At 34.5% G+C, this 27,836-nt stretch overlaps 2 protein-coding genes across 7 annotated transcripts in view; both read right to left on the bottom strand.

Moving 5' to 3' along the window:
- Positions 1–2,799: 2,799 nt before the first annotated feature.
- LOC121980282 (protein STICHEL-like) lies at positions 2,800–21,257 on the bottom strand. 2 transcript variants are annotated; one of them, XM_042532261.1, is made up of 8 exons: positions 20,958–21,257; positions 17,893–19,912; positions 17,027–17,246; positions 8,769–9,003; positions 8,476–8,666; positions 3,484–4,174; positions 3,164–3,233; positions 2,800–3,072 (listed from the first exon to the last, which is right to left on the bottom strand). In XM_042532261.1, exons 2-8 carry the CDS (start codon positions 19,822–19,824, stop codon positions 2,971–2,973), a joined length of 3,441 nt encoding a protein of 1,146 aa, XP_042388195.1. In that variant the 5' UTR covers positions 19,825–19,912; positions 20,958–21,257; the 3' UTR covers positions 2,800–2,970. The 2 variants fall into 2 exon arrangements, with proteins under 2 accessions (XP_042388195.1, XP_042388196.1); XM_042532262.1 differs by lacking the exon at positions 20,958–21,257 and having other exon boundaries at positions 17,893–19,926.
- Positions 21,258–22,832: 1,575 nt separating this feature from the next.
- Positions 22,833–27,836, bottom strand: part of LOC121980281 (E3 ubiquitin-protein ligase UPL7-like) — a 30,579-nt gene continuing 25,575 nt past the window's right edge. For 4 of the 5 annotated variants that reach the window (XR_006111477.1, XR_006111479.1, XR_006111478.1 and 1 more), the window contains 4 exons: positions 24,440–24,529; positions 24,180–24,357; positions 23,999–24,064; positions 22,833–23,431 (listed from right to left, as the gene is read on the bottom strand). Coding sequence is in view for 1 of the 5 variants with exons in the window: in XM_042532258.1 (XP_042388192.1) it covers positions 24,274–24,357; positions 24,440–24,529 (174 nt within the window). In the remaining 4 variants the exon portion in view is untranslated. Of the gene's footprint in view, positions 23,432–23,998; positions 24,065–24,097; positions 24,358–24,439; positions 24,530–27,836 lie in introns of those variants that run through there. The other variant, XM_042532258.1, reaches the window with a different exon arrangement.

Raw genomic sequence — 27,836 nt, 5'->3', positions numbered from 1 at the left:
TCCACCAAGTGTTAGTAGGTACAATAGCTAAATTGACTTCCTAACTAGCAAAGTTGAGAAGTTTACCCTTCTTTACACGCAAGTTGGGGTACTTGAGGCAGTCTTTCTTCATATGACCTTTCTTTTTAGAAAAGAAACAAGTGGAAAGAATCAAGTGGATTCCTTATCCTGCTTCTTATGCTCCTTATGGCCATTGCCTCTCGAATCTGCAGTTTGTTTTCCTTTTCTTTTATTATTGATCCTCTTTCGCTTCTTGCTCGCACTTTGAGAACTAGATGCTAAGTGAGTACTCTTATATACCTCAATCTTTAGTCTCCCCTCTTGCACGCATTGAGCAATGAGTTCCTTTAATGTCTGCTTTTTTTTTAGTATTATATGATATATTAAAAGGAGTGAACCGTGCAGGCAAAGACATCAAGACGAAATGCACTAACATAACATCAGACATATCAAGTTTTAGTGCTTTCAGATTTGTCGCTATATTGGGCATCTCCATAATATACTCCCTTATATTTCCTTTAACACTATACCATATGGTTACCAACTTCGTAAGAAATATGGTAGTCTTGACCTTTTAATTTGAGGTGAATCGGTTTGTCAATTGGTCTAGGAAACTTCTAGCATCTCCTTCCTATGTTATTGAACCCTTTATTGGTGTTGGTATGGAAAGTCTCATGATACTCAGACACATGCGATTCGATTTCTTCCACAGTTGAAATCTAGCCCTCTATTCTATAATGCTAACACTAGTCAGAGGTGCGGGGCGATCATTCCTTAATTCATAGTCTAAGTCTATGCAGCCTAAGATTATGATCACGTATTCTTTTCATTAAGCAAAATTCGAACCAGCTAATATTGAGATATTATTAATACTGGCAGTAGATTGCACTGAAATTAAAAAAAAAATTATTTAAGCTCACGATTTAATTAAAGCCAAGAATAGATATAAGATTATGCAAATAAAATAAAATTTTAAATGCACATAAATGAGATTATGCAAATAAAATAAAATTTTAAATGCACATAAATGAGATTATGCAAATAAAATAAAATTTTAAATGCACATAAATAGACTATTAATGAGATATCAAATACAACATAATGTGTCTTCTGTTGGACTGACATATTATTTGTTAGTGGCACTCTCTGATCTAACTCAAACTTTAATTGGTCACACAATGTGTCTTCTTTTGAGTCAACCCATTGTACGCATAATATGATACTTTATATGAGTTATATTTTGGTTCATAGCTCACAACAACTTTAATCAACCACATTTTATATCTTCCTTTGGACTGACATATTTTATCCATGATTTGAGCAAAATAATAATTTTGTTCTATAGTTAGAAGTTACCTAGTATAAAAGTAACCTTCATTTGAATGATTGCTTTTAGCATGGAAATATGCTTACCAACACAAAATGCATTAAATCTACCTAAGATGTCTTCCTTTGGGTCGACACAATAGTTCAACTTAATAGCACGTTATATAGATAAACCTAAGAAAATATTAAGAACTTTAACCGAACATATTATTTAATCAGCCTTAACAATTCAAAATCAGATTTATTAATCGATTGATACCTTATGGTACTTAATTGGTATGATTCAATCTATTATCTTAATCAATTCAAAAGTCTACTATATATGAAACAATATTAATTTTTTTAATTTATGAAAATAAAAACATTTTAATCGATTAAATCGATTAAAAAGAAACTCAATGCATTAAAAAAACCTTAATTGAAAATAAAAACAATCTCAATCAATATAGAAGTAATTTTAATCGATTAATAATTGACGTAGTCACGATTTTAAGGTTGTTAATCGATTGAATTTCAATCATTTTTTTTCAAAATTTTAGACTCAATAATCAATTGCTCGACCAAAGCAATCGATTGAACCATCATAATTTTACCTAAAATTAGATTAAACAACGATGATTTCCATCGTTCTTCGTGTTCTTCACAGAAACACAAAAAATTCGAAAAATAAACTTATCCTTGTTTTCTCTTACATGATTTTCAAAAATAAAAAAAATTATATTATACTAAGAAAACTTAATCTAGCATATAAATAATAAATCATCGAAAAATTTAAACTTTATTGCCAATAAAAATGATGAAATAGAAACTTAGCTCTGATAACACATGTTAGTTCTTGTAAAAACCTAAACTACATAAATTCTAAAACATAAAGAACTTATATATAGAAAATACAAGAACAAGAAGATGTAGTTTCAATAATTAAATATAACATAAGAAAGTAAATAAATAAATATAATAACAAAGAACCTGATTGAAGAGTCATGTTTTTGTCATTTAACGTCCTCTAGAAGATCTTGAAGAAAAAAAAACGGAAACAAACAAAGATCTTCTAAGGAGCTTAAGGAATAATGATGCCGTAAAACTTCTTATCAATAGGGAATAAGAAACTAGATTAAAATGATTCCCTAAACCCTTAAAGACCAACCTATATATTATGAACATCTATTATTAGCTCATAGATGATAATAGATGCGGGACTATAGGTTCTACACATACAAAGTTTATATTCAACAACCGAAACTCAAAAAACCTAAGTTAGATCACATTAATGAATTCGGTTGTACTCATATACACAACTTACAATTAAATCCACCAAAATTAGAGATAATAACCAACTTGAATTCATCTAATACTACAAAATAAACACACATGTCATTAAATAAAACTTAATCATTCAAAAATGTGTGTGTGTATATATATGCTCATTTAAAGTGTTTTAAATCATATAGCAATTATATCAAACCTACTCCATGAATCTAAATTGGTTTAAAATTAGAAATTAATTTTGAAATAATACAGTTTGTGCACAAGCTTGAGTTTGCTTGGAACTTGCTCTTCATTAAACTAGTTCGAACTTAAGATTTTGAGTATTAATTCACTCAAGAATAAGAAACACATCCAGGATTTGTTTTAATGATCTTATTAGGCAGTTTTGTTTTGTATCAAATTCAGCTCCCCGCACTGTCCAAACAATGAAAGGCAACCATTGATCTTTTTCGATTTATCTGGAACTCCTTGTTTTACCTGTGACAAACAAGAAGTTGGCCAAGCTCGGTGTTTGATTTCTTTGACAATGAAGTATGAAATATTTGCAGCTAAAAATTCTAACTTGTACCTTTTTGCTGTTGTTTTTTCTTGTTTTCCAACATAGGAATCCATTGCATCCAGGTCCTGATTTGTAATCCCTGCAATATAATCATGTAGTTTTTAGAACCCCAATTCAGGGGACAATGAAGCATTATGAACTACAGAGAATTTTGAAATCTAGAGATACAGTTGATGAGGAGTGCAGTATTAACTTGAGTTTCACTGTGTTGGATTGAATTGTTATATTCAAGGTATTGAAACTATCTTTTGAAAGTTAGGAACAACTGATAAGTAAATATTGATAAGATTACAACAAATAACTTGATTTAACATAATAGATTAACTTACTGGTTCCCTTGGTGCAACAGGCTTGGAGAAAAGGGATACTGATTGGCACCCTTTGTTTGTTCATTGTGGCAGTCCTCAGTTTCACATATTTTCAAAGCCTGGATTTCATGATCTAGTTCATCAATCCTATTTTTTGACGTGGCTTCAAGTGCGATAAGCGTCTGGATATCATTCTGATAAGTGACACTATTTTGCGGCGGCCAAACTTGGTTATTCTCTGGTTTCAAGTGATTTATATATTTAGGAGTGTACTTTTCTGCAGCTTGAAGCCAGGCACTTTCTAATCTTTGCTCATCCATGATTGCTTTCTGAGATCTTTGTGTCGATCCATATTTTCCTTCAGTTGGAACTAGGAAGCCCTCTGTGGTCTCCAGTTTTTCTGCTGCTTGCTGCATTACATCTGAGTGATTCATAGTATTTGCTGACAAGTAAGATGTTCCTATGAGCCTACCTTTATTGGAAGGACCCCTTAAAGTACCTAATTCTACCTTATTGCTGCAAGCCTTTTGTGTTGAATTGGCTGTGGGAGATTCTGAAAAAGCATCGATAACATTTTTTGGTAGAAGACCCATCCTGACTTTGACATTTTCAGCCAAGACTATCTCGAATGAGTTTGTGATACTGCTTAAAAATCTCTCTGCTCTGGTCTTTATCTTATCATTCTCAAACAATATGAGGACAACCAAGGTTCCTGAAGAAGCATCAAAGTTAGAACACACACAAAAAAAAAAACCAATTTCAATTAGGAACAATCAACTATTTATCTATCACAAAGCAGATAGATCTTTGAACCTGATAAAGAAAGACGATAATGAATGCATCATTATAAAAAGGCATATTATTCTTGTCATTTGCACTAAATTGATTTGAATAAAATCCCTAGAAGAATAACAAAGGGAATGCAAACCGGCAAATCCACCTAAACATCACATCTAAGTCTTGTTTGTCCCACATAATTGAGATCCTCTGCACGAGTTTTATCTCTCCATTGAAGTCTATACAAAAGTTATATGGATAATAATGGTCAAATTAATTAAATAATTTTTATTTTATTAATTTTAGGTAAAAAAAACTAAAATTACATCAATTATATGAAAATGAAATAGCAAATTCAAAGACGTTCAAACAAATGGATATTAGCCACAAATATGCAATAAAACTATTATGTGTTAGACCCCGTGTTTGCTTTGATGTGATCAACCAAGTTAGGTTAGGTCCTGTTTGGTTTTGATCTGTGTCTAAGTGTGCAGGAGCTTAGGAGCACAGGAAGTCGAGCGGAAGACGCAGCTGGCGAGGACGGCACGGGAAGGGAGTCGACGGGCTCGATGCGTCTGCGGGACGAAAGAGTTGCGGAAGAGTACACCGGTGGACGAGAAGAACGTACGCGTCGTTCGAGGGACGAGAAGCCGAAGCAGAAGCCTGCTCGAGGAGAAGGCCGGAAATTGGGTTCGGGTGAGCCCTATTTTGATTAGCCACAATCACCCAAGCGAACGGAGCAGCGGAAGATCCAAAGGAAAGTTGTAGCTATTTATACGCTGCAGCATTGAGGGTGCCCTCCATAGCGTTGAGGGCGCCCTCAAACTAGTCAAAGTGACTGTTTCGCATTTGGATAAAACTTTATCCAAATGTCATGCTAGAGGCGCCCTCCATGCTTATGGGAGGCGCCCTCAAGCCGAAGATAGAGTTTCCAGGCCCTATAAAAAGGGCCCTAGAGCTAGGGAATTAATAATCAACTCTTGTACTAACTTCCTAGCAACTACTTAAGTTTTTATTGTGTAAAAGGCTTCTCCGCCTTCAGAGAAGAAGATTCTGACTGAGCTTTTCAACCACCTTGGATTAACAACCACCTAGGTTGTAGCCAAGTCAATCCCTGAGTCTCTTCTTTAATTCTGTTCTTTTATTTTTATTTATTATTGTTGCACCTTAAGAGTTGAAAGAACGAGGAGGGTTTTTTTTTTTTTGTTTCAGGCAATTCACCCCTCCCCTCTTGTCGGCCCGCTACACCAACATTATGGACTTCTATGTACATTATTTGTCCATACAACCTATTATAACGTTCAAAATGTAAAGATATCATAACAAACATAAATCTAGATAGTGAGTATTACCTAGTGATAACAAGGAAGAAACTCTAACTTCTACATGACATTAGAGCTATGTGACTGGGATACCATCTAACTCACAATTCTTACATTGCTTGCTTTCCAATATGCTGTTGGCGCTCGCATGAGCTACTCCTTACAGGATTCCTGAGAACGACTGTCAAGAGCATCGCCACAGTCTGTGGAGACATTATGAGCCTCAACCCATGTGGATCCCTCCTTTGTGTGAGATCCTACTACACACAAGGGTGCATGAGCATCCTGCTCGAAATTCTTACTACACTGAAGTTTATTCTGTGTTGTGATCCCTGCACACAAGTCCTTTATGTGCCGCAACATCATCACACCTCTCATGTGAACACATGGTAGTGTCAGTTATATAATTTCGAGAAACATCCTCATTGGCCATCACTACCTGTGTACAGCATACCAACATCAACAAATTCCCTGTTTCCAGACTTGAAGCATAAGTCCTCTTGATTTACAGTGACAACTCAAATTTGGTGAATCCTTAGACTTGAAGCATTCAAGAAGATGCACCTTCAATTCAAAAGCTCAAATTCTTCGATTATCACCTCAATGCCTTGCACTACTTCATTAATATTTGGAACAAACCCTAACAAGACCATCAAGGCTTACTCATTTGGGCTTTACAAGAAAAATAAAAAAACAAAATGTAGTGTCAGTGGGGATCATGTCAGCAGCTTTTACTTACCATAAATATGACAAAGTAAAATAATCGCTTTAGAAAAAAAAAATACATCAATATTAAACAAAAGTAATAACATGACATTAAAGTAGATCAGAAAACTTACTAGCTCGGTAATTGTTATATTGTAAAGAATTCAAAATTTGATGCATCATGCACTTATTATCTGTGGGGAAATCATTTTTCCTTGGTAGTCAGTGTTAATCATGATATTTTAATATTTGACAGTACATTTAAGCTAGAAGACCAAATGTTGTATCAATTTATTCCTAGAATTTCAGTGTTTCTCTTATCTATCATCAACTCCATAGGATTCTTGAAAAAGCTTCAGTGATAGAAAGAATGGAACAAGTCTGGAGTCATGTGAAACTTCAATCTTGAAGAAAGATGTCAAGCTTGGAGAAGAATCCTTGAGTTGATCAATGTTTAACTTAGGTCAACCTAAGCAACCTAAGATATTTATTGGTTGATCAAGATTTGAACATTCATGTTCAATGGTTAGAATTCCTTGAGTTGAGTCGACCTAGACAATCTAAAAATGAACACCAAGGCATACCTCAAAGTTGTTTTTGGTGGTTTTTTGTCATCAAAGGTCACATAAAAATGCTCTCAATTCTCCTTCATTACACTATAGCGCCAAAGACTGTCACAGGATTTGAAAGTTGAATCCAAGATTTTTTCCTTACTACAAAAGGTCTCTTAATGTGATCCGAGTTCACGGTTCGAATCGCGGAAATAGTCTTTTGCAAAATGCAAGATAAAGTTGCGTACAATAGACCCAATGTAGTCCAATTCTCCCTCAAGACCCCACATTGATGGGAACTTTGTGCATCGAGATGCATTTTTTTTTTTTAACAAAAGGTCTCCCAAGTAATATCTCTTCTCTTCAGGGTTAGATGTTATGTAGAGGGTGAGTTAGAAACTTAGAATGTTTTCATTTCTTGTATTTATTGTATATCTTTGGGAGATAAACGATTTTAGCATTTTGTATCATTTGCTAGAAGATATCTAACAACAACAAGGATTTGACCAGACAGATCTAGGAGGTATCTAGGATCAAGGGTGAAGATAAGCCTAGGAGGTGCTTATGGTCAATAGAGGTAGTGGATTAGTGTTTGGATTGTTACAAAGAGAATTATAGTGACATTTTTTTAATTCATAGAGGCTTGCTCTATTATCTCATTTAAGAGAGTGAATTAGTTGATATTGTTTGGAGGTGTCACATCAGATGGATATACTTGAGGAGGAAAGGGTTTCCAAAAACACATTAAATCTCTTTTGTTTGTGTTTCTTACTCTTGTTTACTTGCTTCCATTTTCACACTTTTGATAAATTATCATGATTTGTACAAGTTTTGCATTTGCAAGAATGTAGGTCAGTTCCCTCTAGCAGACCCCCTCTAGCATGTTGCCATTTTGATCCTCTATATTATCTAATACAAGCACAAGCTAACAATACTAACCATCGTGAGACCTATTTGACATATATATCATACATTATTAGAACATTAACACAAAGTCTCAAGATTGCTAAATATAATAATATAGTGCAATATGGAAATTCTTGCAACACAATGAGAAAGTGTACAAGAAAATGACCTAGACGAATTCCTTAATTTTTGTTATGCATGATCTGATTTGACCTCACCTCACCTCGCCATTATGACACTGGAGTTTGGCTTACCTCTCGGAGGGCTCCCTCAGTTTTGACATTGGTATTTTCCCTGGCCTATCCTTGCCCTACTCTTCGTCTCATACGCTGTTAATTACCTTCAAATTTTAAACTTCACCATAGTGAATTTTCTATTTAGCAGAGTAGGAAAGGGTAGTTCCAAAAACATATTGAATCACTTGTGTTTGTGTTTCTGACTAGTGTTTACTTGCTTCCATTTTCACACTTTTGATAGATTATAATACTTTGCATTTCAATACTTTATATTATCTAATACTAGCACATATAACAGTTCTAACCATAGGTAACACCGTAACACGTTAGCCAATCTCATACATTATTAGAACATTAACACCAAATCTCAAGATTGCTAAATGCCATGTCACAGTGCAAAATGGGAATGCCTGCAACACAATGATCATTAGAAAGTGTATAAGAAAATGAACAAGATGACTTTGTCCGATCTGCTAACTTATTTTCTGATCAGTGACATTTGTCAAAATGACATACCTTCATTTTCAGTAATTGATACTAGCCTTCCATGGTTATGTAGCAATTGTCTCAATGTCCTAGAATGACAATGATCAATACATCTCCTCCATACCAGGCCTAGTTCATCTTGGGTTGCACATGTGTACACCTTCGCAATTGTTGGGCTATTTGCTTGAATGTTATCAATTAAGGAATTATCAATGGATCTCCTGTTCCAAGGAAACTATATTTCATTCTCATTCTATATTTATAGAGCTTGCAGAATCTAATAAAAAAGTAAATTGATTCCATCATGATGAATAGAACAAGACCTGTCCTTGCAGAATCTGGAGTTATAGACAGTGCCAGACACCATGCCATCAGAACATCTTGTACTTTGTTTGCTGTTGTTGCACGATTGAGTGTTTTCTAAATACTGACTGGCTCCAAGCTGAAGCAGAGCTGCTGTGAACCAAGTTGAACGCTCACAAGAATGCCGTAGTTGCCTTTCAGCATCTGAAAGAATTTTCAAAGCCTGTTTTAATCTGTCTAACTCAGCTTCGGTCACTGCAGATTTGAAGGTTAAGTAATAAAAATCAAGTCTCAGTGCCATAAATTCCATGTAAATATGAAAAATATAGAAATAAAGAAATATTGATGACAAAAATTATTGCACATGAATGTGTTGGGGTGGGGCTTATCCTCCCCTTTTCCAGTTGTCCTCAAAATTTAAGAATTTTGGCACAAATTATCATCTACTTGATTCAGGAATGCAGTTTATTCTCCTATACGATTTCTTAGACATAAAGAAACAAAATAGATTATAAAACAGAAATAAAACTTTCTTGGGTGGAAAAGAAAACACAATTTTGCACAATCACAATAACGACAAAAGATAAAACCAATTGACGCTGCCATTAGGAACAGTCCTTCCTTGAAAATCTGATAAATTGAACATTTTAAACGTGATGAGTTTCAAGGAAGAAAGCTAGCCAATTCTCAGTTTAATGAAATGTGTATAGACCAATTTCACTGCTGTGTGATCAAAACAAAACCATTGCTAGTGAACAACATATTTTCCAATTTGAACATCAAATTCTCTTGATTTTGAATTCTAGGTTATTATAGTTGTATTGGTTATTATTTCAACAATTTTGCAGTATTTCATTTAATCAGTTTCATGACCTTCCCTAGAGTTCAGCCATTGAAGTTACTTAAGAAAATATGATTGCAAAATCTTAAAACTTAGACATTCGTGCCCAATTTTTCAAAACCCTAAGAGTAAATCAAATGAACCAAAATTCAGAAAATGATTGATCAAGATTATTTCAAAAAACAATCCAGAATTGAGCTAAAGTTTAGTAAATAGAACAAAAGAGGACAAATAATTGCAAAATGCAAAGAGAAAGACTAGTTTCAATTAGCTAACATTGAGAAATCAAATCATGGAATCAAGATTTTCTGTTCTATTTTCTTATGGGATAAGATCATTACTTGATGGATAAAACATAGAGGTAGAAGAAAATTTTGATCCACTGAATATCAGATTTAATTCAAAAATTTGGATTACTTTGATTTCAGATCAGTTCGCAGATCAAAAAGTATTATGGGTTTAGATCATGGGTTGGACATACATATCTATCTCAAAATACTGGTTAAGCCAACCCAACCCATGTTTAATCAAATATAAAATTATTCAAAATTTAATAAAAACACATAATTAACCAATTTGCCATCCCTATCCCTAATTAACAGAACTAATTTACACATAAAATTTGTATGTATCATGATCAAAGACTACCATTAAATATAAAATAAAAAATCCTACAGTTTTAGTATTGAAGATTATCACATTGTAAGAATATTGTTTTTTTTGGATTTATAATTATATTAGGTTAAGTAGGTCTTTTCATATCTCTAGTTAGGGATGGTTAACTTATAATATTAGAATTGCATTTTTGTTGCATTAAGCAAGTCTTTTGTATTGATAGCAACGATTGAAACGTCGTTCCATGTCGCCTGGCACAGACGGTTTTACTGGTTCGTCGACAGGGATGCGTTGCCGGATGCTTCTGGTGACACCGCTGGACGCCTCCGGCGGCCCCGGAGGCATCCGCGGGGCATCAGAGGTATCGCAGGCATGCCCGCGTCATTTCTGGCGGAGTCGAAAGTGTCGAGGGACGCTTTCGATGCCGCCAAAGGCATCGCCGGACGCCACCGGCACCGTCAGAGGCATCCACGGGGCATCAGAGACTCACGAGCGCCACAGGCTTTGCAGGCGGGCACGCATCAAGGGGCATTACTATGCAAAATTAATATTACAATTTAAATAAATCAAAGTGATATTTGAATGTGACTTTCATAAATCCTAATTAAATTACCCCAATAAAATATAAAAAATCTATTTAATTTTTTTTTAAAATTAATATATTTTATTAAATAATATTCTGAAATTCTTTTAATGTTTTAAATTTTATTAAAAAATTATTAAAAAAATTTAAAGAAATTCTAAAAACATTTAAAGAAATTCTAAAAAAATTAAAAAATTGAAAAAATAAAAATAAAAAAATTCTAATAACTAAAATTTATATTCTGATATTTTTTTAATTATTTTGTACTTTTTTACTATTTTAATGTTTAATTGATATTCTTATTTTTTCACTATTTTAAATATATATTATTTAAATTATTAAATAAATAGTTAATTTATATAATTCTTATATATAAAATAGTATTTTGTATTAATTTATATAATTATAATTATTTAATCCTAACATTGGAGAACTATAAAAATTACCTAAGTAAAATATTACAAGAACCAAGACTTCTATACACCACTCATTTTAGTATTAGTAAGGTAACATATTATGATGTACCAATTTTAATTCAAATTATTAATAGATCAATTTTTTTTTAAAAAAATATATATTTAATTATTTTTTCTAACAATATTAAGTTGTTTAATAATGAAGAACTTATATAAAATAATATACAACTTATTTTTAAATTATACATAATAAATATATTTATCTAATAATTACTATATATAAATAAAAAAAATACCAAAACCTTATTGGCACGACACGATATAATACCGAACCATATCGTTCCAGTTCAGAATCGAAACCTTGGCATGGGTCGAGATTTTAAACCTTGATTAATAGTAGTAATTGCTTTGATGGTGACCTAAAATCCCATAACTAACTTGACTCGACCCAACTCAAGTTGGATCTAATATACCACACTAGGTTTGGGAAAATTTTCAAGATATTTTTATTGATCTGAAACATTTGGGTCAGAACAAATTTCAGTTGAGAACCAACTTAATTTGTCTAAATCCACCCTTAATAAAAATTCAACTTTATTTCAAGATAAGTAAATAACTTAGTGCGCACTGCCTGATTTAAAATTTTAACTATCAAATTGGCTTATGGTAGAGGATTACATAGAATAATCAAAATAGAACTTTCCACTATTGGATTGTGGACCATCAATTGCTAAAATTATGGCAGCAATTATGGCTGAGATTTCAAAATCTAATTTACCATAATTTGTGTATTAGCTGGATATATTCTTACCTAAAACAAATTAGCAGTAATTACTATATATATTCTTACCTAAAGTAGATTAGCAGTAATTAGTATAATTACTGTAAATATTTTCTTATCTAAAATAGGTTGTACAACAATTCTTATTTAAAGGAAAGATCATCAAAGAAAATGGCATTCAGCCATTTCATGAAATCTTGTCATCGTATCAGAGCAAGGTTCTGAAATTCATAACTAAATCTTCGAATCTTTGTCAGTTTCTTTTGCTTCTATTTTACAGAGTTTTCTGGTGTGCTTTCATTTTCTTGGGTTGATTAATTTCTGATCAACAACTTTGGCTTTGGGATTTCATTTTGTTTGGAAGAATGTATGTTGAGACTTTTCTTGGAAGAATATCTACAGAGACTTTGGCTATCAAATTTAGATGAAAGAATTATGCAGCATGGGAATTTCAGTTCATAATGTTTCTAAAAGTGAAGGAGCTTTGGAATTTCATTGACGGGTCTGCTCTTGCGCTTCTAAAGAAGGTATAGAACTTAGTCAATGGGAGGCAAAGGATGCTTGAAACATCTCTTAGGTTTTAGGTTCTATTGAATCTCATATGGTGAACAATTTATGTTCCTTTAGTACAACTAAGGAGATGTGGGATTATCTACAACGCATATATCATCAAGATAACACTGCAAGACAATTTCAACTGAAACTTGAGATTGGTAACTTTAGTCAAGGTAATCTCCCTATTGAGCAGTATTATTCTGGATTTATTAATTTATGAAGCGAATATTCCGGTCTTATCTATTCAAAGGTTCCTAAAGAGGCCTTAGCTAGCCTTCAAGCAATTCATGAAGATAGTAGACGCGATCATTTTTTGATGAAACTAAGGCCAGAATTTGAAGTTGCACGGGCTAGATTACTGAATAGAAATCCTATCCCTTCCTTAGATATATGTCTTGGAGAATTGTTGCGTGAAGAATAAAGAATGGCTACACAAACTGTTCTAGGTTTGTCCAAGGAGATATCTAAGGTTGTTAATGTTGCTTATGCTACTAAGGGAAGAACCGAGGAAAGGGACAAATGCAGTGCTATAGTTGCAAAGAGTTGGGGCATATTGCCTGCAATTGTGGAAAGAAGTTCTACAATTATTATAAACAGAATGGACACGTTATCAAACAATGTCCTACACGTCTAGAAAATCAACGAGGCCAAGCTTTTCAGGCTGCTATCTTAGACCCTACCATTATCAGTTCTATAGCCCCAATTGCGCACAAATCAGCCTTTTGCTATTCCAAAAATGGTCCAACAGATGATCATTATAGCATTTTCTACTCTTGGACTTTATAGTCAAGGTAAGATTATTTCTTCTCCTTGGTTTGTTGATTATGGAGCATCAAATCATATGACGGGATCACCTGCTGCATAATCTTCAGAAGTATACTCGTAAATAAAATATTCAAATTCCTAATGGTAGTAATCTTCCAATTACAGCCATTGGTGATATTGGACCTTCCTTTCGTCATATATTTGTCTCTCCTAGATTGTCTACTAATTTAATTTCTATTGGGCAGTTGGTAGATAATAACTGTGATGTAAATTTCTCTCGTCGTGGTTGTCTCGTGTAGGATCAGAGGTCAGGGAAGGTGATCGCGTGGGGGCCTAAAGTGGGCAGATCATTTCTATTGCAATTTACTATTACTAGAACTTTGTCTTTGGCTACTATTATCATTGAAAATAAGGCTAACATTTGGCATAAACAATTAGGCCATCCAAATCATGTGATATTGTCTCATTTAATGAAACATGGTTTTCTTGGCAACAAAAATCAGGCTTCTTCTAATAGTTTATCTCTTGATTGCTCTGTTTGTATACTAGGAAAAAGTAAAGTGTTACCTTTTCCTACCTATGGTATGCTAATACATGTTTTGAGATTATACATGATGTTTGGCGCATTACTCCTATCATTTCACATGCGTAGTATAAATATTTTGTGACATTCATTGATGACTATAGTTGTTTCACATGGATATATTTTCTGCATACCAAAGATAAAGTGTTAACTGTTTTCAAAATTTTTGTGACTTATATTGAGACTCAATTTTCCACCTCCGTTAAGATTTTACAGTCTGATAATGGTGGTGAGTATATATCACATCATTTCCAAGCCTTCCTACAACAAAAAGACATTATATCTCAACGATCATGCCCTTGTACCCCTCAACAGAATGGGGTAAATGAACGGAAAAACTATCACTTGCTGGATATGGTTCGCACTTTACTCTTAGAGACATCAATTCTGCCTAGATTTTAGGTGGAAGCTCTGTCAACTACAGTTTATCTGATTAATCAGCTACCTTCTCAACAATTGAATTTTGATTCTCCTTATTCCGTCTTTTTGGTATACAGCCTGATTATCATATGCTACACACTTTTGGATGTGTTTGCTTTGTTCACTTACCTTCACATGAACGCCACAAGCTTATAGGTCAATCATAAAGGTGTGCATTTATGGGATATAGCACTACTCACAAAGGATTTCTATGTTATGATGCTACCACTAATCGACTGCGTGTTTCTAGAAATATGGTTTTCTTTGAACATGAATACTATCTTCAGCATCAAGATATCCCTTCATATGGTGTTCTTCTTCCTAGCTTTGATAATATATCTCCATCCATTGAGCATTTTAAACTTGGTTTTGTCTATCAGCGACGACAACCCCCATCATCGTAAATCCTTCCTGATCTTGATCCAGTGCTCATTTCAGTGGCTCCTCGAAGATCTAATTGTATCAGTCGTCCTCTTGATAGGTATGGTTTTTCTTCTATTTTAGCTGATATTACAGTTCCTACCTCTTATTCTCATGCCACTAAACATGTATGTTGGGAGAAAGCCATGCAAAAGGAACTTCAAGCTCTTCAAGCAAATCATACTTGGGCTATTGTTCCTTGTCCCACTAGTATTAAACCCATTGATTGTAAATGGGTATATTCTATTAAGTTGAGATCTGATGACTCACTTGATCACTATTAAGCAAGGTTGATGGCACTCGAAAATTGACAAGAGTATAGAGTTGATTATAAGGAGACATTTGCACCAGTAGCAAAAATGACGACAATGCAACTTGTTCTAGCTATTGGTACTTCTAAGGGTTGGTCATTACAATAGATAGATGTTAAGAATGCCTTTTTACACAAGGATATTAAGGAAGCAATCTATGTGACTCCACTGCCAGGATTATTTTCTACACCCTCTTCTGATGTTTGTAAACTAAAAAAGTCACTCTATCGTTTAAAACAGGCTCCACATGCTTGGTTTGATAAGTTTCAATCCACACTTATTCACTTCTCTTTTGTCCAGAGTTAATATGATTCCTCATTGTTTCTTTGCAAAACTACTAAAAGAATTGTTTTGCTCCTAGTATATGTTGATGATATCATTATTACAAGGACTGACTCTGAATTAATTTCTCAGCTTCAACAACACCTTCAAAGCTCTTTTCATATGAAGGACCAGGGTCCTTTACGCTATTTTTTAGGCATTGAAGTGAACTCTACAACGGCTGATATTTTATTAAAATAATATAAATACATTCAGGAGATAATTACATTAGCTGGTCTTTAAGATGGTCGATCTGTTGATACTCCCTTAGAAGGAATGTTAAATATTGTTGTAATGAGGGTGATTTTCTTCCTGATCCCTCCTTATATAGACATTTACTGAGGAGCTTGAATTATCTAACTATTACTCGGCCTGACATTCCTTTGGCTGTCCAACAAGTTAGCCAATTTATGTAGGCCCTCGACACCTTCACTTGGTTGTTGTTCGTCGCATTGTTCACTATTTGCAAGGCACTTCTACTAGAGGTCTTTTCTTTTCTATGGATTCCCCTATTCACTTGGTTGCATATAGTGATGCTGACTGGGCTGGTTGTTTTGATACTCGACGTTCCATTACTAGCTGGTGCATGTTCACTAGCAACTCGCTTGTCTCTTGGAAAAGCAAGAAGCAAGATCGGGTGTCGAAATCATCCACCAAGTCTGAATATCGTGCTATGTCCTCTGCATGTTCTAAGATTGTTTGGCTTCGAGGACAATTGGGTGAGCTTGGGTTTCCTCAAATGGAACCTACTCTGCTTCATGCGGATAATACTAGTGCTATCCAAATTACAGCTAACCCAGTGTTTCACGAGCACATAGAAGTGGATTGTCACTCTATTCGTGAAGCATATGATGCCCATGCTATTTCTCTACCACATATCACCACTATTCAATAGACTGTTGATGTATTTACTAAGGCTCTCTCACGACAACGACATCATTTTCTAGTCACCAAATTGATGTTTTCTGATCATCCAACATGAGGAGGGATATCAATAGCAGAGATTGTGAGTCATCAATTGCTAAAATTATGGCTGAGATTTCAAGATCTAATTTATCATAATTTGTGTATTAGGTGTATATATTCTTGCCTAAAACAGATTAGCAATAATTACTGTATTATTCTTAACTAAAGTAGATTAGCAATAATTAGTGTAATTGTTGTAAATATTTTCTTGTCTAAAATAGGTTGTACAACAATTCTTATTTAAAGGAAAGATCATCAAAGAAAATGGCATTCATCCATTTCATCAAATCTTATCGGGATTCACAATCAAATATTGGAAGAATAATATATTTACCATTTACATGCCTGTTACATTAGTAGTTGGAGATCTTTTCTCCTTAATTTATACATGTTTCTGTTACTTCTAGCACGCATTCTGATGCAATTTAAAATTCAGGATAAGATTTTTAGATTTAAGTTTTTACAAGTTTGTTTAGTTTGTTTCATTTTGTAAAAGGTGATATCCCCTCTCTCTTATATAAAGGATTTTCAATTTTAATAAACTTTTCCTTTTTGTGAGATTTCTCTCTGTGACATTGGTTCTCTATGTGAGATATTTATCCCCATGCAGCGTCAATTTAGATACCAAGAGTTCATTGTAACTATTATAAGAAAATCATCAGCTTGAGCTTGATACCATCAAAATGAATTGATTTACTCACAACTGCGCTTCCCAAGAGCTGTATCATGAATTTGCAAGCTGGTTAACTCATAAGTACCAGCAATGATGTCCACTATAAGACCAGCTAATTGGGACATCAAAGCAATTGGATCGACACCAGAGTCCAACAACTCTCTCGATCTTTTAACAGTTTCAGCATTGTCTGATGACATAGCTATCTCCAGGAGATCGAGTAATTTATCATCAGAAACAACTCCAACCTGCAAGTTTTCAAAAAAGAAAGAGTTAGAAGGTAAAAGGAACATACTCTTTGTACAGGTTAATCCTGCTTGATCTATACTAATGTCAAGCACAAAGGCAACTGAGTTTGTAAGAAATATGGATAAAAGAGTTAAGAAAGGACCTAGAGAAAATTCTATTAAAATAATACACTGATTAAATTATACATTCATCTCATTTCCTTTAATTTTCGCATAAATGTAACAAAACTAGAGAGTTTCACATGCTTAGCGCTCTGTTTGAGATTTGTGTTGCATGCCTAATAGTTTCCCTCAAATATTTTTGCCAAAGGAAATCAGCTAAGGAAAAAAAATAACATGTTGTCATAGAATACAAGGTAGAAATTCTGACAATAATGTAGAATCGAGAGAACTGAACAACTAAACTCATCATCCAAACTCATGAGCCATAAACTTCATAGGAAGGAACAAAATAATCATGCTGAATTTAGATCAGTGAAAAGTTAATTAATAAATTGTCACTCATCGCCAGGTTCTGTTTGAAGATATCTATATTGTGCCAAGTGCCAAAGAGCAAGGAAAATTTTCTACTGTCAAAATAAGTACAAGATATGATCACTTTGTTTATGGAGATTGCAGAATAAAGATAAGCTAAAAACAAACTTACAAGATCATTTACAAGTGTAGTTGTTATTCTTTTTCCTAGTAAGCTCAGTTGCTCCAGCATTGATTCTGCATCTCTTGGTGAACCATCTGAATTTAAAGCAATTAAATCTATAGCATCTGAATCAACATCAAGGTGCTCTTGTTCAGAGATGCTTCTCAATCTTCTGATTATGTCAACCTCTTTGGCCTTTGAAAAATTGTACTTTTGACATCTGGATATAGCAGAGTGAGGCAAATTAGCTGGGTCACTTGTGATAAATATGAAGACTACACGAGGTATTGGTTCATCAAGATACTTCATAAACAAAGACCAAATCTTTTGAGAAATGATGTGGCAATCATCAATAATGAAGACCTTATATCGAGAAGTTGGCATAGATAATGTGAGATTTTTCAAAGAATGTCTAAGTTTATCTAGGCCCTTCTTACTTGTCGCATTCACTTCAACCATAGTTGTTCTGTTTCTGCTGGAAAAGGCAATGCACTCCCAACATAACCAACATGGTTTCTTTTCTTCATTAGACAAACAATTCAAAGCTGCTGTAAATACTCTTGCGACTGAAGTTTTTCCTGTTCCGCGAGGACCCTGAAATAGATAGGCAGGAGCTATTCTTCTGCCCCTTAAAATGGCATTGCTAAGCGACTGAATGACAATGTTTTGGCCTATAATTTCATCGAAGGATCTTGGCTCGTACTTATGACTTAAGCTTCTCTTCTCTTCAATCAGCAAGTCAGGTTCTGCAAGTCGGGTGACTCTGGTCAGTTCCGGCATATCTTGGCTTTTACAGGTAGACCATCGCCTTCCATCTAATCGGCTTACAGCCTCTAAATCAAGCTCCCCAATGTTAGTTGACAACTTATCACTAGATGTATCTAAGGAGGAACTACCACCATCACAGCTATTATTTAATAAAGGTAAACCTTGAGAACATTTTGATGTAGGCTTTGGCTTTCTATAACTGGAGGATCTCTTATTATACAATGAATGGCTTCTATATAGAATGCTACTGCCTTTTCTTTTTAAAGTGTCTGACAGTGAAGGAGAATTGAGGCCTCCTCTGTATTTAGTTCTTTTTGACCAGTAGCAACTCATGCCACACCCTTGACCATTAGGCAAATCTGGATGATCCAGTTCATCCCCGTCAAAAGAAGCAACTGTGCCTTCACAAGGATCAGCCATGCTAGAATTTTGAGCACCAAATTTGTAGTAAGAGTTGGTTGACGCTGGAGTACATGATGTAGATCCTTGCCTTTGCATCATTCTAAAGATTTTGGAGGAACAAGACACAGTACCATAACCAGAATCACTGAATAATGGCGAAGCAGAGTGAGATGGGCAATCACTCCTTTGGGATAGCTCATGGTTCAATTGTAAATCTTTGGACTTGTAGTTGTCAGTATCATCAGATTTCTCACCTGAGTTCCCTGTATCTAGTAAAGTTGAGATTGCTGCATGATTAACCCTGCCTTTTTTTGCTTTGGAACTTCTTGAGGTTATGTCAATTCTACTATTTAGAGTTTCTGAATCTGTGCCTGGGAGTTTATATATGCTTGCAGGAACTTCAGGATATGAATCACCAAAAGAATCCAAAAGATGATGATTACTTAAGTTGTCTTCTGAAGATTCCATAACTGATAGCTGATTTTCTTCAACTTTTACTCCACCACCAATGCATTTACTAGACGGATGCTTCCAATTATAAAGATATACCTTGTTACTCTTTTCTTCAAAACCTTTACTGTTTTTTCTATTTATACCACTTACTATTTGAATTCTAGAGTTTAAATTGGAAGTAGCAATATATGATCTAGAGCTAACAGGAGACTTCCAAGAAGAACATGTTTCAGGGTCACGTAAGAACCGAGCCCTTTGAAGGGCAGTAAGCTCCTTCTTCAAATGAAGTTCACTTGGACCAACACAAGTTTCCGCCATTCATGCACCAAAATTACTTAACTAAGCAAGAGAAACTCATAAGCCCAGTCAAAGATGAATTCAGCTCAAAGCATATATCAGCACTTACCTACAAAAAAATGACTAATAATCTTGAAAATAAAATTAATTGCAAGGATACTTTACTGATGTTAAAAACAAATTTCCCCATCATGTAATCAGCTAAAGCTTTTGTAGAGCAAATGGAAATCATATACAATCAATCAAAAATGGTACATTAAAATTGAGATAGATATTGACTATAGTTAGATGAACCATAGGTTAGGATAGTCATCAGATCCATGACATTCAGTAACACAAATTGCCTCACCAACTCTCAATTCAGAACTGATCAACTTAATGCAAGGCAATCCCAAAACAAAGATCATTAACATTATGGAAGGCAAAAACCAATTATATCCATGAGAATTGCATTAAATTGTTCTTGAATTGAAGTGGAGCCTATTCCATCCCAAATAACTAGTTAATTTTAGAAAGCAGGCGTCCTCTTATCATAGAGACTTAATGGAACCGCATACTTGTCTACATGGGACCAATGTACGCAGAATATCTTCATAGTTTCAACAATTCTCATTTGCAAAGTATTTCAGAACTTTTTAATGAACTTCTAGAGGCCTATGGCTGTTACGACCAGAATGTAGATAAATTATTTTGGAATCAGATGTTAGCCCTAGTCATTTTCTGAGCATAAAAAAAAAAGATAAAATAAATAAATAAATATGTTCTTATTAATTTTATAGGTCAAATAAGATGTACATGCACCAGTTCTTAAACGCAACTGAAAACTATGACCATACAGAAAAACAAAGTCAAGATATGTAAGCCAGTACAGAACAAGTCAAATCAATAGTTACAGATGAAAACGACTGCAGAAATAATTTTCCAAAATTTTCAACTAGAAACTAATACAAATCCCTCCCTAAACACCAACGATAAAGATTTCTTAATTCTACACCAAAAGGGAAAAAAAAAAAAGAAGAAAAAAAGTGGTTTTGAACTAGTGAATGGTCCAATCGTGGAAAATAGAGTCAAATAATTTTGCACTATGCTGTTTCACAGAACAAATCTGCAACGACTTCACGAAGAGTTCCAGAAGAGTTTACAAGTAAAGATACCTCCGACACACAAATCAACGGAACAATAGATCGGAAGGTAGGGGATCTCAGCAATGTGGAGGAGAGTCAGAAAGAATCGAAGTATCCTTCTTCTAATGAAGCCGATTCCAAATTTGCCACGCCATTTGCTCTATTGTTTTTAGGGTTTTTGAGCTCAAGGCAACCCGGAATTATAAAGGATTTCCCCCTCCAACCTACCGAGACTCCAAGATTTGGCGATCATGCTGCCATTTCCATTCGCCATGTGATGTGTTGGCCGAAGTCGTCTCACTCTATCTCTCTCTCTCTTTCTCTCTTTCCTTTTCCTTTTATTTTTATCGCTTCTGTATTATTATTATTTAAACTTTCCTTTTTTTTCTCCTTTTTTTTCAAAACTAAGCGCGCAAAACTACACCAATTTAGGCATTTTTCTTAAAAAGACAAATTATAAATTAGAATCCTCTTTCTTTCGTAAAACATTTCCAAATGCAGATGTTTCCTTGCAACATTTTTAGTTTTGCCCTGTAATTTCTCCATTTTGTTTCCAAACATTTCCTCAATCAGTTTTTTTTTTCTATTAAAAATATGACAAAAATAGTGGTTTTCCAAGCACGACGAATTTGGACCATACTTACATTAATGATATTTAATTAAAATTATATTTCCAATATTCTTATTATAACTTGATAATTATTTAACTTTATTTCCATCCCTTTCCTTACTTTATATTTCATTTTAAAATATGATTCTAAAACACCTATATAATTCCAAAGGTATAAAATAAAATATCAAAAGGAAATAATTAGGAATCTATAACATCTCCTCGGCTTTATCCGTCTTGTAAACTTGTGTTTCAGTAGTAGTAGCTCCCATAGTGTATCTGAGTTAGTACTCAGGTGACAAAGTTATTTCATTATTTTAGTAGTAAATTAAGTTGCAGTAATATGTTCTAACATTCACCTGAATCACAGAAGAAAAGCAAGTGATGAAGTTATACGATCTACGAGATGGAGGAGGAAAAAAACTCAATGGGATGAGATAGAAGAAAGAAAAGGAAAGAATGATAAACGAGTTTAGGACTATTACAATTGTAATTCGCGGTCATAGTTCGTGTTGCAATTTCACATTGTTGGATACCAGAGTTCTAATTATTGATAGGGTCATAATTTCATCATTGATGATGTTGATAATTAAAGATTGTCGGAGGAGTTGAGGATGAATACTTGACCCAATTTTGAAGGGAAAAAAAAAAGAGAGAAAACGGATGGACTATGAATCAATCCATGGACCATCTTTTTAAGTCGAATAGATCAGGAATTGTATCTTAATTTTTATGCAGTCACTGCCTGCCTTCTCCAGAGTCAATTAACGCTTAAATATACAATAACAATCACTTGAATATACAATAGTTTTAATCTAGTCCATAACTATTATAGAGGAAAACTTCATTCCTTTGCACGGAGAAGGCTATTTTCGCACATTAAAAGTTGATCCTAAAATGTATTACAACAAACACCAATGCATCAATAAATGATATTAATATTTGCATGTGGTGGAGATGATAAACAACTTCCGCCGGTTTTAAAACCAATAATTGATGGTATTAATTGCACTGGTGGAGATGGGAAAACTAAATGAATGTAATGTGGATCACATAAATTAAAGAGACTAATTTTAATCAATTTTTTATTTTATTTTGATATCTCTGCAATCAGCTGCCTTGCTACAGTCCCAACTGTCGAAAGCTTCATCATATCCTATCAGCTTTCGGAGATTGATAACTTTATTTGAAAACAAACAAGTCAATCGACGATATAGAAGCCGCCAAGAAGGGACGGAAGAGGACAACTCCGCGAAAAGAGTGGTGATGGAGATCGATTTTAATATTCTAGGAAGAGATGTAATTCCAATAGTTTTGCTTTTTTATGGAAAGGTAAAATGTATACATGCAATCAAAAGCGAAAATGTTGCCCGAGGATAGCTATTCAAGTATGATGAAGCATCATATATTTGTAGCTTCTTGAATACCACCAAGTTAGCAAAGTGTACACTCTCAAAGATACTACAATTCCTTGTCCGTCAACCAAGATGAATAAGTGACAAACTCGCATCAAGCTGGTAGTCCCCCGGTACAGGTGTCAGATGTATCGCACCATTCATCGGTGAGTGGGCATCTCCTATCACACCATCTAGTCCTTCATAATTGGTTGGTCGGCACACATCTAAAGAACATGCTCCAACGTCTACAAAAGGTGGATCATCAATCCTCAAGGTAATCCGGCCTATCTCAAGTAGGAAGCTTTCGGTATGTCAATCATCCATAAGGTGAAGGTTCCTGATTGGAGATAGCTCTGCCAAACTATCCTAGCCATTTTTTCCTTTTGAATGATGTTGGCCAAGGGCATCAACTCATGTTTGTCGATGAGTCAGATCCGAGTACATGTCCAAGAACCAATATATGTAATGATAGCAAATCCAAATAGATGTCCAAGATTCTGCATACATGTATATGTACTTCGCTTAATATGTGCATCCAAGGACCAATATATGTTAAGATGATTTTTAATGCTACATTAAAAAAGTTAAGATGATATTTAGATGTTGAATTTAGGTGAAATAAAAATAATAATCTTAGTATATATATTATATATAGACACAATAATAAGACTAATGATATGAAACATCTTAATTAATGCACTTGCATGCTTATCATAATCCAAAGATATGAGTGAAACTACCATCCTTGATGGATCTTAAAACAATTGCATATGATAAATTATATTAAATAATTTGTAATATACTCTGCACAACTTATGGGTAAAATTAGCAAACAAGGTGAATTCAAACACTTATTTATTTGGAGAAATTCTACTACTGGTTTCTTAAAATGTCAGCATCAAGCAGGAGGCCAAGGGCTTTAATACTGACTGAGCCAGATGATAAGGGTCTCACAACTTAAAGATGACTGTCTTTTCATGTCTTTCTTTTCAAATTAAGTTGGATCTACTTTAAACCCAAGAACTGTCAATCTCAAAACAATAACAAACCAAGGTAAAACATACCTTCTGATGTGGTTCGTCCCAAGTATAACAACCAGGTTCCATCAATATTGTATGGTGAATGAAAAACTGAAAGAAAGCCATGAGCACAAGAGATGAGACTGTTATCTACAATATGCATGCTCAGCAACAAGTTTATCCATAAATTATATTACAGCAGCTGTGGTCAAATTGATCACTATACCTTGTCAGAATACAATATTGCTATGTACATATTTCACTCGCAGAATAGGTGTTGCAGAATGATACAGAAGCAACAGAAAATGGAAAATGTACACTCAAGAAAGTTCAAATCCGGTGTTTGAACTGATGGCATAAAGTAGCTTGTTCCTTAAAGTACTTGACCGTTTATATGTTGGAAGCTGCCACAATCACATTAATACTCCAATTATCATTTAGCTAGGAGGTATCATTAAATAGGAACTTATCGAAGATAAGTCTTACCTTTAGTGTATTGTAGCAGGTGGAAGCGGAGGGAAGTCGTTCTACATCTTGTCCGCCTAGTGTAGCCCATAGAGGTATATCACAGGCAACCTCCACAAATAAATTCAATGAACAAATTTTGGGGAAACGATATTAATTACTGTGACTTCAAAAATTGTCCAGTGCAACTATTATATCTAACTTCCATGTAGTAACCATCAATCACATCATTGGCATAGTTGTTAGAATATAATTATTTTTGCACATATATTCATCTGCTTAGATTATTGCTGAAAGGATCAAGCATTAACCTTTTCCATTTAATTGGCTCCCTTAACCACAAATTTAACCTACAAGTGCAAGTTTATCATTTCAGCCAAACAAGAGAACCAAGAAGTAAAGGCTCAAATAATCGCCATCATCAATCTACAGCTGTCCTAACTATTTGGCATCAACTACATGAACTTCCCCGCTCCATCTAATTTTATCACAGACCGTTGAGGATTAACTTGCAAATAGAATACAGCTTGATTGTAAATTTACCAACCTAAGAGGACTTAAATGTAAAATGAACAATAGTAATTTACATTATGATAGAAGGGACAACCTAGGAAAAAACCTAATAATTTCCCCAGTTAAATTTCATCATGGTATTAGAGCTCCAGACTCCCTTCCATCCTCTCTAACCTTCTCTTACACCTTTTAACCTCATGAGCTTCCACAATGCCTGACTTTCTCCCTATTGGCACAGGAAGATTGGGCCACTTCATTCTTTCCCCACGCCAGCAGATCATGCCAGCGATTTCTCCTAGCGCTAGAGGTGTTCATTCTGGAGTTGTCGACATGGTGGCCTACAGGGTCCCTGAGTTTATTTGAGCAATCAATTCTCCTCATGTCAGTGTTTCCCTAGTTATTCTTATCTCAATGTTTCTTGCGCCTGATTATTCAACACACAATTCATCTCCTGGTGTTTCCAGTGCATCTGATTTAGATTATCTAGTGTTTCCCATTTTCCATAAAAAGTAAGAAAAGAGAATATGGTGTTTCCAGTAGATCTCCAGACACCAGCAACTGCTCGACCCAGCTTTCTTTCAGATTCAGTGTTTGTTGGCAATTCCAGATATTTCTACTTGATCCCAGCAGTTGTCCAGCACCTTTTTTTTGGTTCCTTGGGCTGCTGCTGCTAGGGATCTTCATGGTTCTTCATGTCTCCTAGTTTCTTAAGCAGATTTCTTCATAATATTTCTGATTAAAATTCCCATCAGGATTCTACGTCAGAAGACTTCTTCCATCAGTCCACTAGTGTTGATAGTCGATTTGTGGAGATTATCACTTTCACTGGTATAGGTTCATCTAAGGTAATTCTTCATGATGGATTGATGGTATTCGCAATAGCAAGCTCTTCACTGCTATATCTTTAGGTATCAATTGCAGTGCATCAACATTTTCTCAGATGGCAAGTCTCTCAAAATATATTCATTCTGTGTCATTATTGGTTTCATATAGGTAATTCTACTGCTTGGACAAAAGGATTACTAGATGAACACAGATTCCAAATTTCAGACTCTATGCATGTCTGGTATTCTCTTTGTGCAAACCAACATCTCATCCTATTCATGCCACTCTAGCAGATAGGTCACTTTGATGAGTAAGGGTGTTGGTCGGAAAACTCCTACATCTTTATCACTGTTTTTTGTTCTCTATAGTCTATAGACTTTTTCAATTTACTATCTGTGTAAAACTAAATCACTAAACTGCTCAATGATCTTTACTGCAAATTTTATTTCCATTCAGGATATTCAGGAACTGAAGGTGATTGCTATGGAACATGTCCCAATGATTAAATCAGTTAACTAAGGTTTGTCATTCATTTGCACTCATGTTCCTCTGAGCAACACTATTACTTGAGAAAAACGTAGTGCTGCTCAGAGGAAAAATAAATGGTTGAGATAGCCTGTACACTATAACTTCATATGGGAATTCCTCTTAAATTTTAGGATAATATGGTACTCACTGCATGATACCTTAGAAATCAGATAATTTCTTCAATTCTTCAGCCAAAATTCCTTGCAATTATTTTCCCTTGTCATATTCTTTACTTCCACCTTGTGTGTCTAGGTGTACTTGTTTTGATTCTCTTGTCTCCAGATAAAGAAAAATTCTCCCTCAAAATTGTCAAGTCTGTCTTTCTTGATTGCTTTCACATGTAGAAGAGGTACAATGCCATTCTCCAGAGGTTCCACTTGCCTTTATTTATACAATTGTGTTTACTCCCTTATTCTCTACCACACCATCTACTATTGAGTTCGTCATAGAGGATCTTCCTGTTCATACTCGAATTTCTGCACCACCGTCTTCCTCTGTAATTATTTGAACACCAACCGCAGCAACATTAAGGGCTACTCCTAGGAACTGCTACTTTTCTGGCAACATCACTAGTTCTGAATCTAGCTTCTTTTGATTTTGACGTCAACATTGCTTTTTGAAGGTACTCCACAAGTGCACTACTTCACATCCTCTTAATAGATATATCTCAAATCCTTATCCCTCACTTGTCTATTTTTTCTTCATTTCTTCTTTAGCTTCATATTATATCCCTAAGAAAGTTTTTAGACACTATTTAATCCAAGATAACAATAGGCTATAACTGATAAGATGACATCTAATGGTACTTGAGTGCCAATTCCTCTTTGGCAAATACATAGTTGGTTGTGAGTGTGTATTCAATTTCAAACTTCCCAATACATTGTCTACGATGACTAAGATTACTTTGGTTTGCCTTTTTCTTACATTGACAACTATATCCTAGTGGTCATTACATTAACTAGACATTAAAAATGTTTTCCCTCACACTGATCTATATGAGGATTATATATCCAACAAATATCGCAGTTTGTTACTCAAGAGCTATAGCTTTGGTGTGTAATCTGAAAAAAATGACTCCTTAGGGCAATAGTAAACGCAGCTTTGTTCTTCAGTTTGGGATATTGAAAAGTGTATCAAAAATCTCAATATTTTATTATACCTATCACGCTAGGGCACATGTCCTTTTTATTATCGATTTGGATGATATCATCATTGCTAGTGATGATTCTCCAAGAATCACAGCACCAAAAGCACACCTTCACCGTCAACTTCAAAGATCTTGGCAACCTGCCACACTTTCATAACATAAAGATTGTTCAATTAGGGGGAAAGATCTATGTTTCTCAATGTCTTAATGGAAGTATATACTTGATTTGCTCAAGGAGGATGGTATGTGAAGAGTAAAGCTAGTTGATATTCCCATAGATTCAAATATTATATACTGATATCGCGATATAAAGAGTTATTATCAGGTCCAAAGAAATATAAGAGAACAGTTAGATGCTAAACAGCCTCACCTTCACTAGGCTTAACATTTTATCGATCATATGTC

Source organism: Zingiber officinale, chromosome 5A (assembly GCF_018446385.1).
Source record: "Zingiber officinale cultivar Zhangliang chromosome 5A, Zo_v1.1, whole genome shotgun sequence".
Taxonomy (NCBI): Eukaryota; Viridiplantae; Streptophyta; class Magnoliopsida; order Zingiberales; family Zingiberaceae; genus Zingiber; species Zingiber officinale.
The sequence above is the reverse complement of the archived record's forward strand: the minus strand, read 5'-3'. Positions and strand labels throughout refer to the sequence as shown.

Excerpts from the sequence above, each read along its gene's own strand:
- LOC121980282 (XM_042532261.1), bottom strand. The coding sequence starts at position 19,824 with ATGGCGGAAACTTGTGTTGGTCCAAGTGAACTTCATTTGAAGAAGGAG. Across the intron at positions 4,175-8,475 it reads ATCAATTACTGAAAATGAAG|GAACCTTGGTTGTCCTCATA; the intron begins GTATGTCATTTT and ends ATGCTTCTTCAG. Across the intron at positions 3,073-3,163 it reads GAAAAAACAACAGCAAAAAG|GTAAAACAAGGAGTTCCAGA; the intron begins GTACAAGTTAGA and ends TGTTTGTCACAG.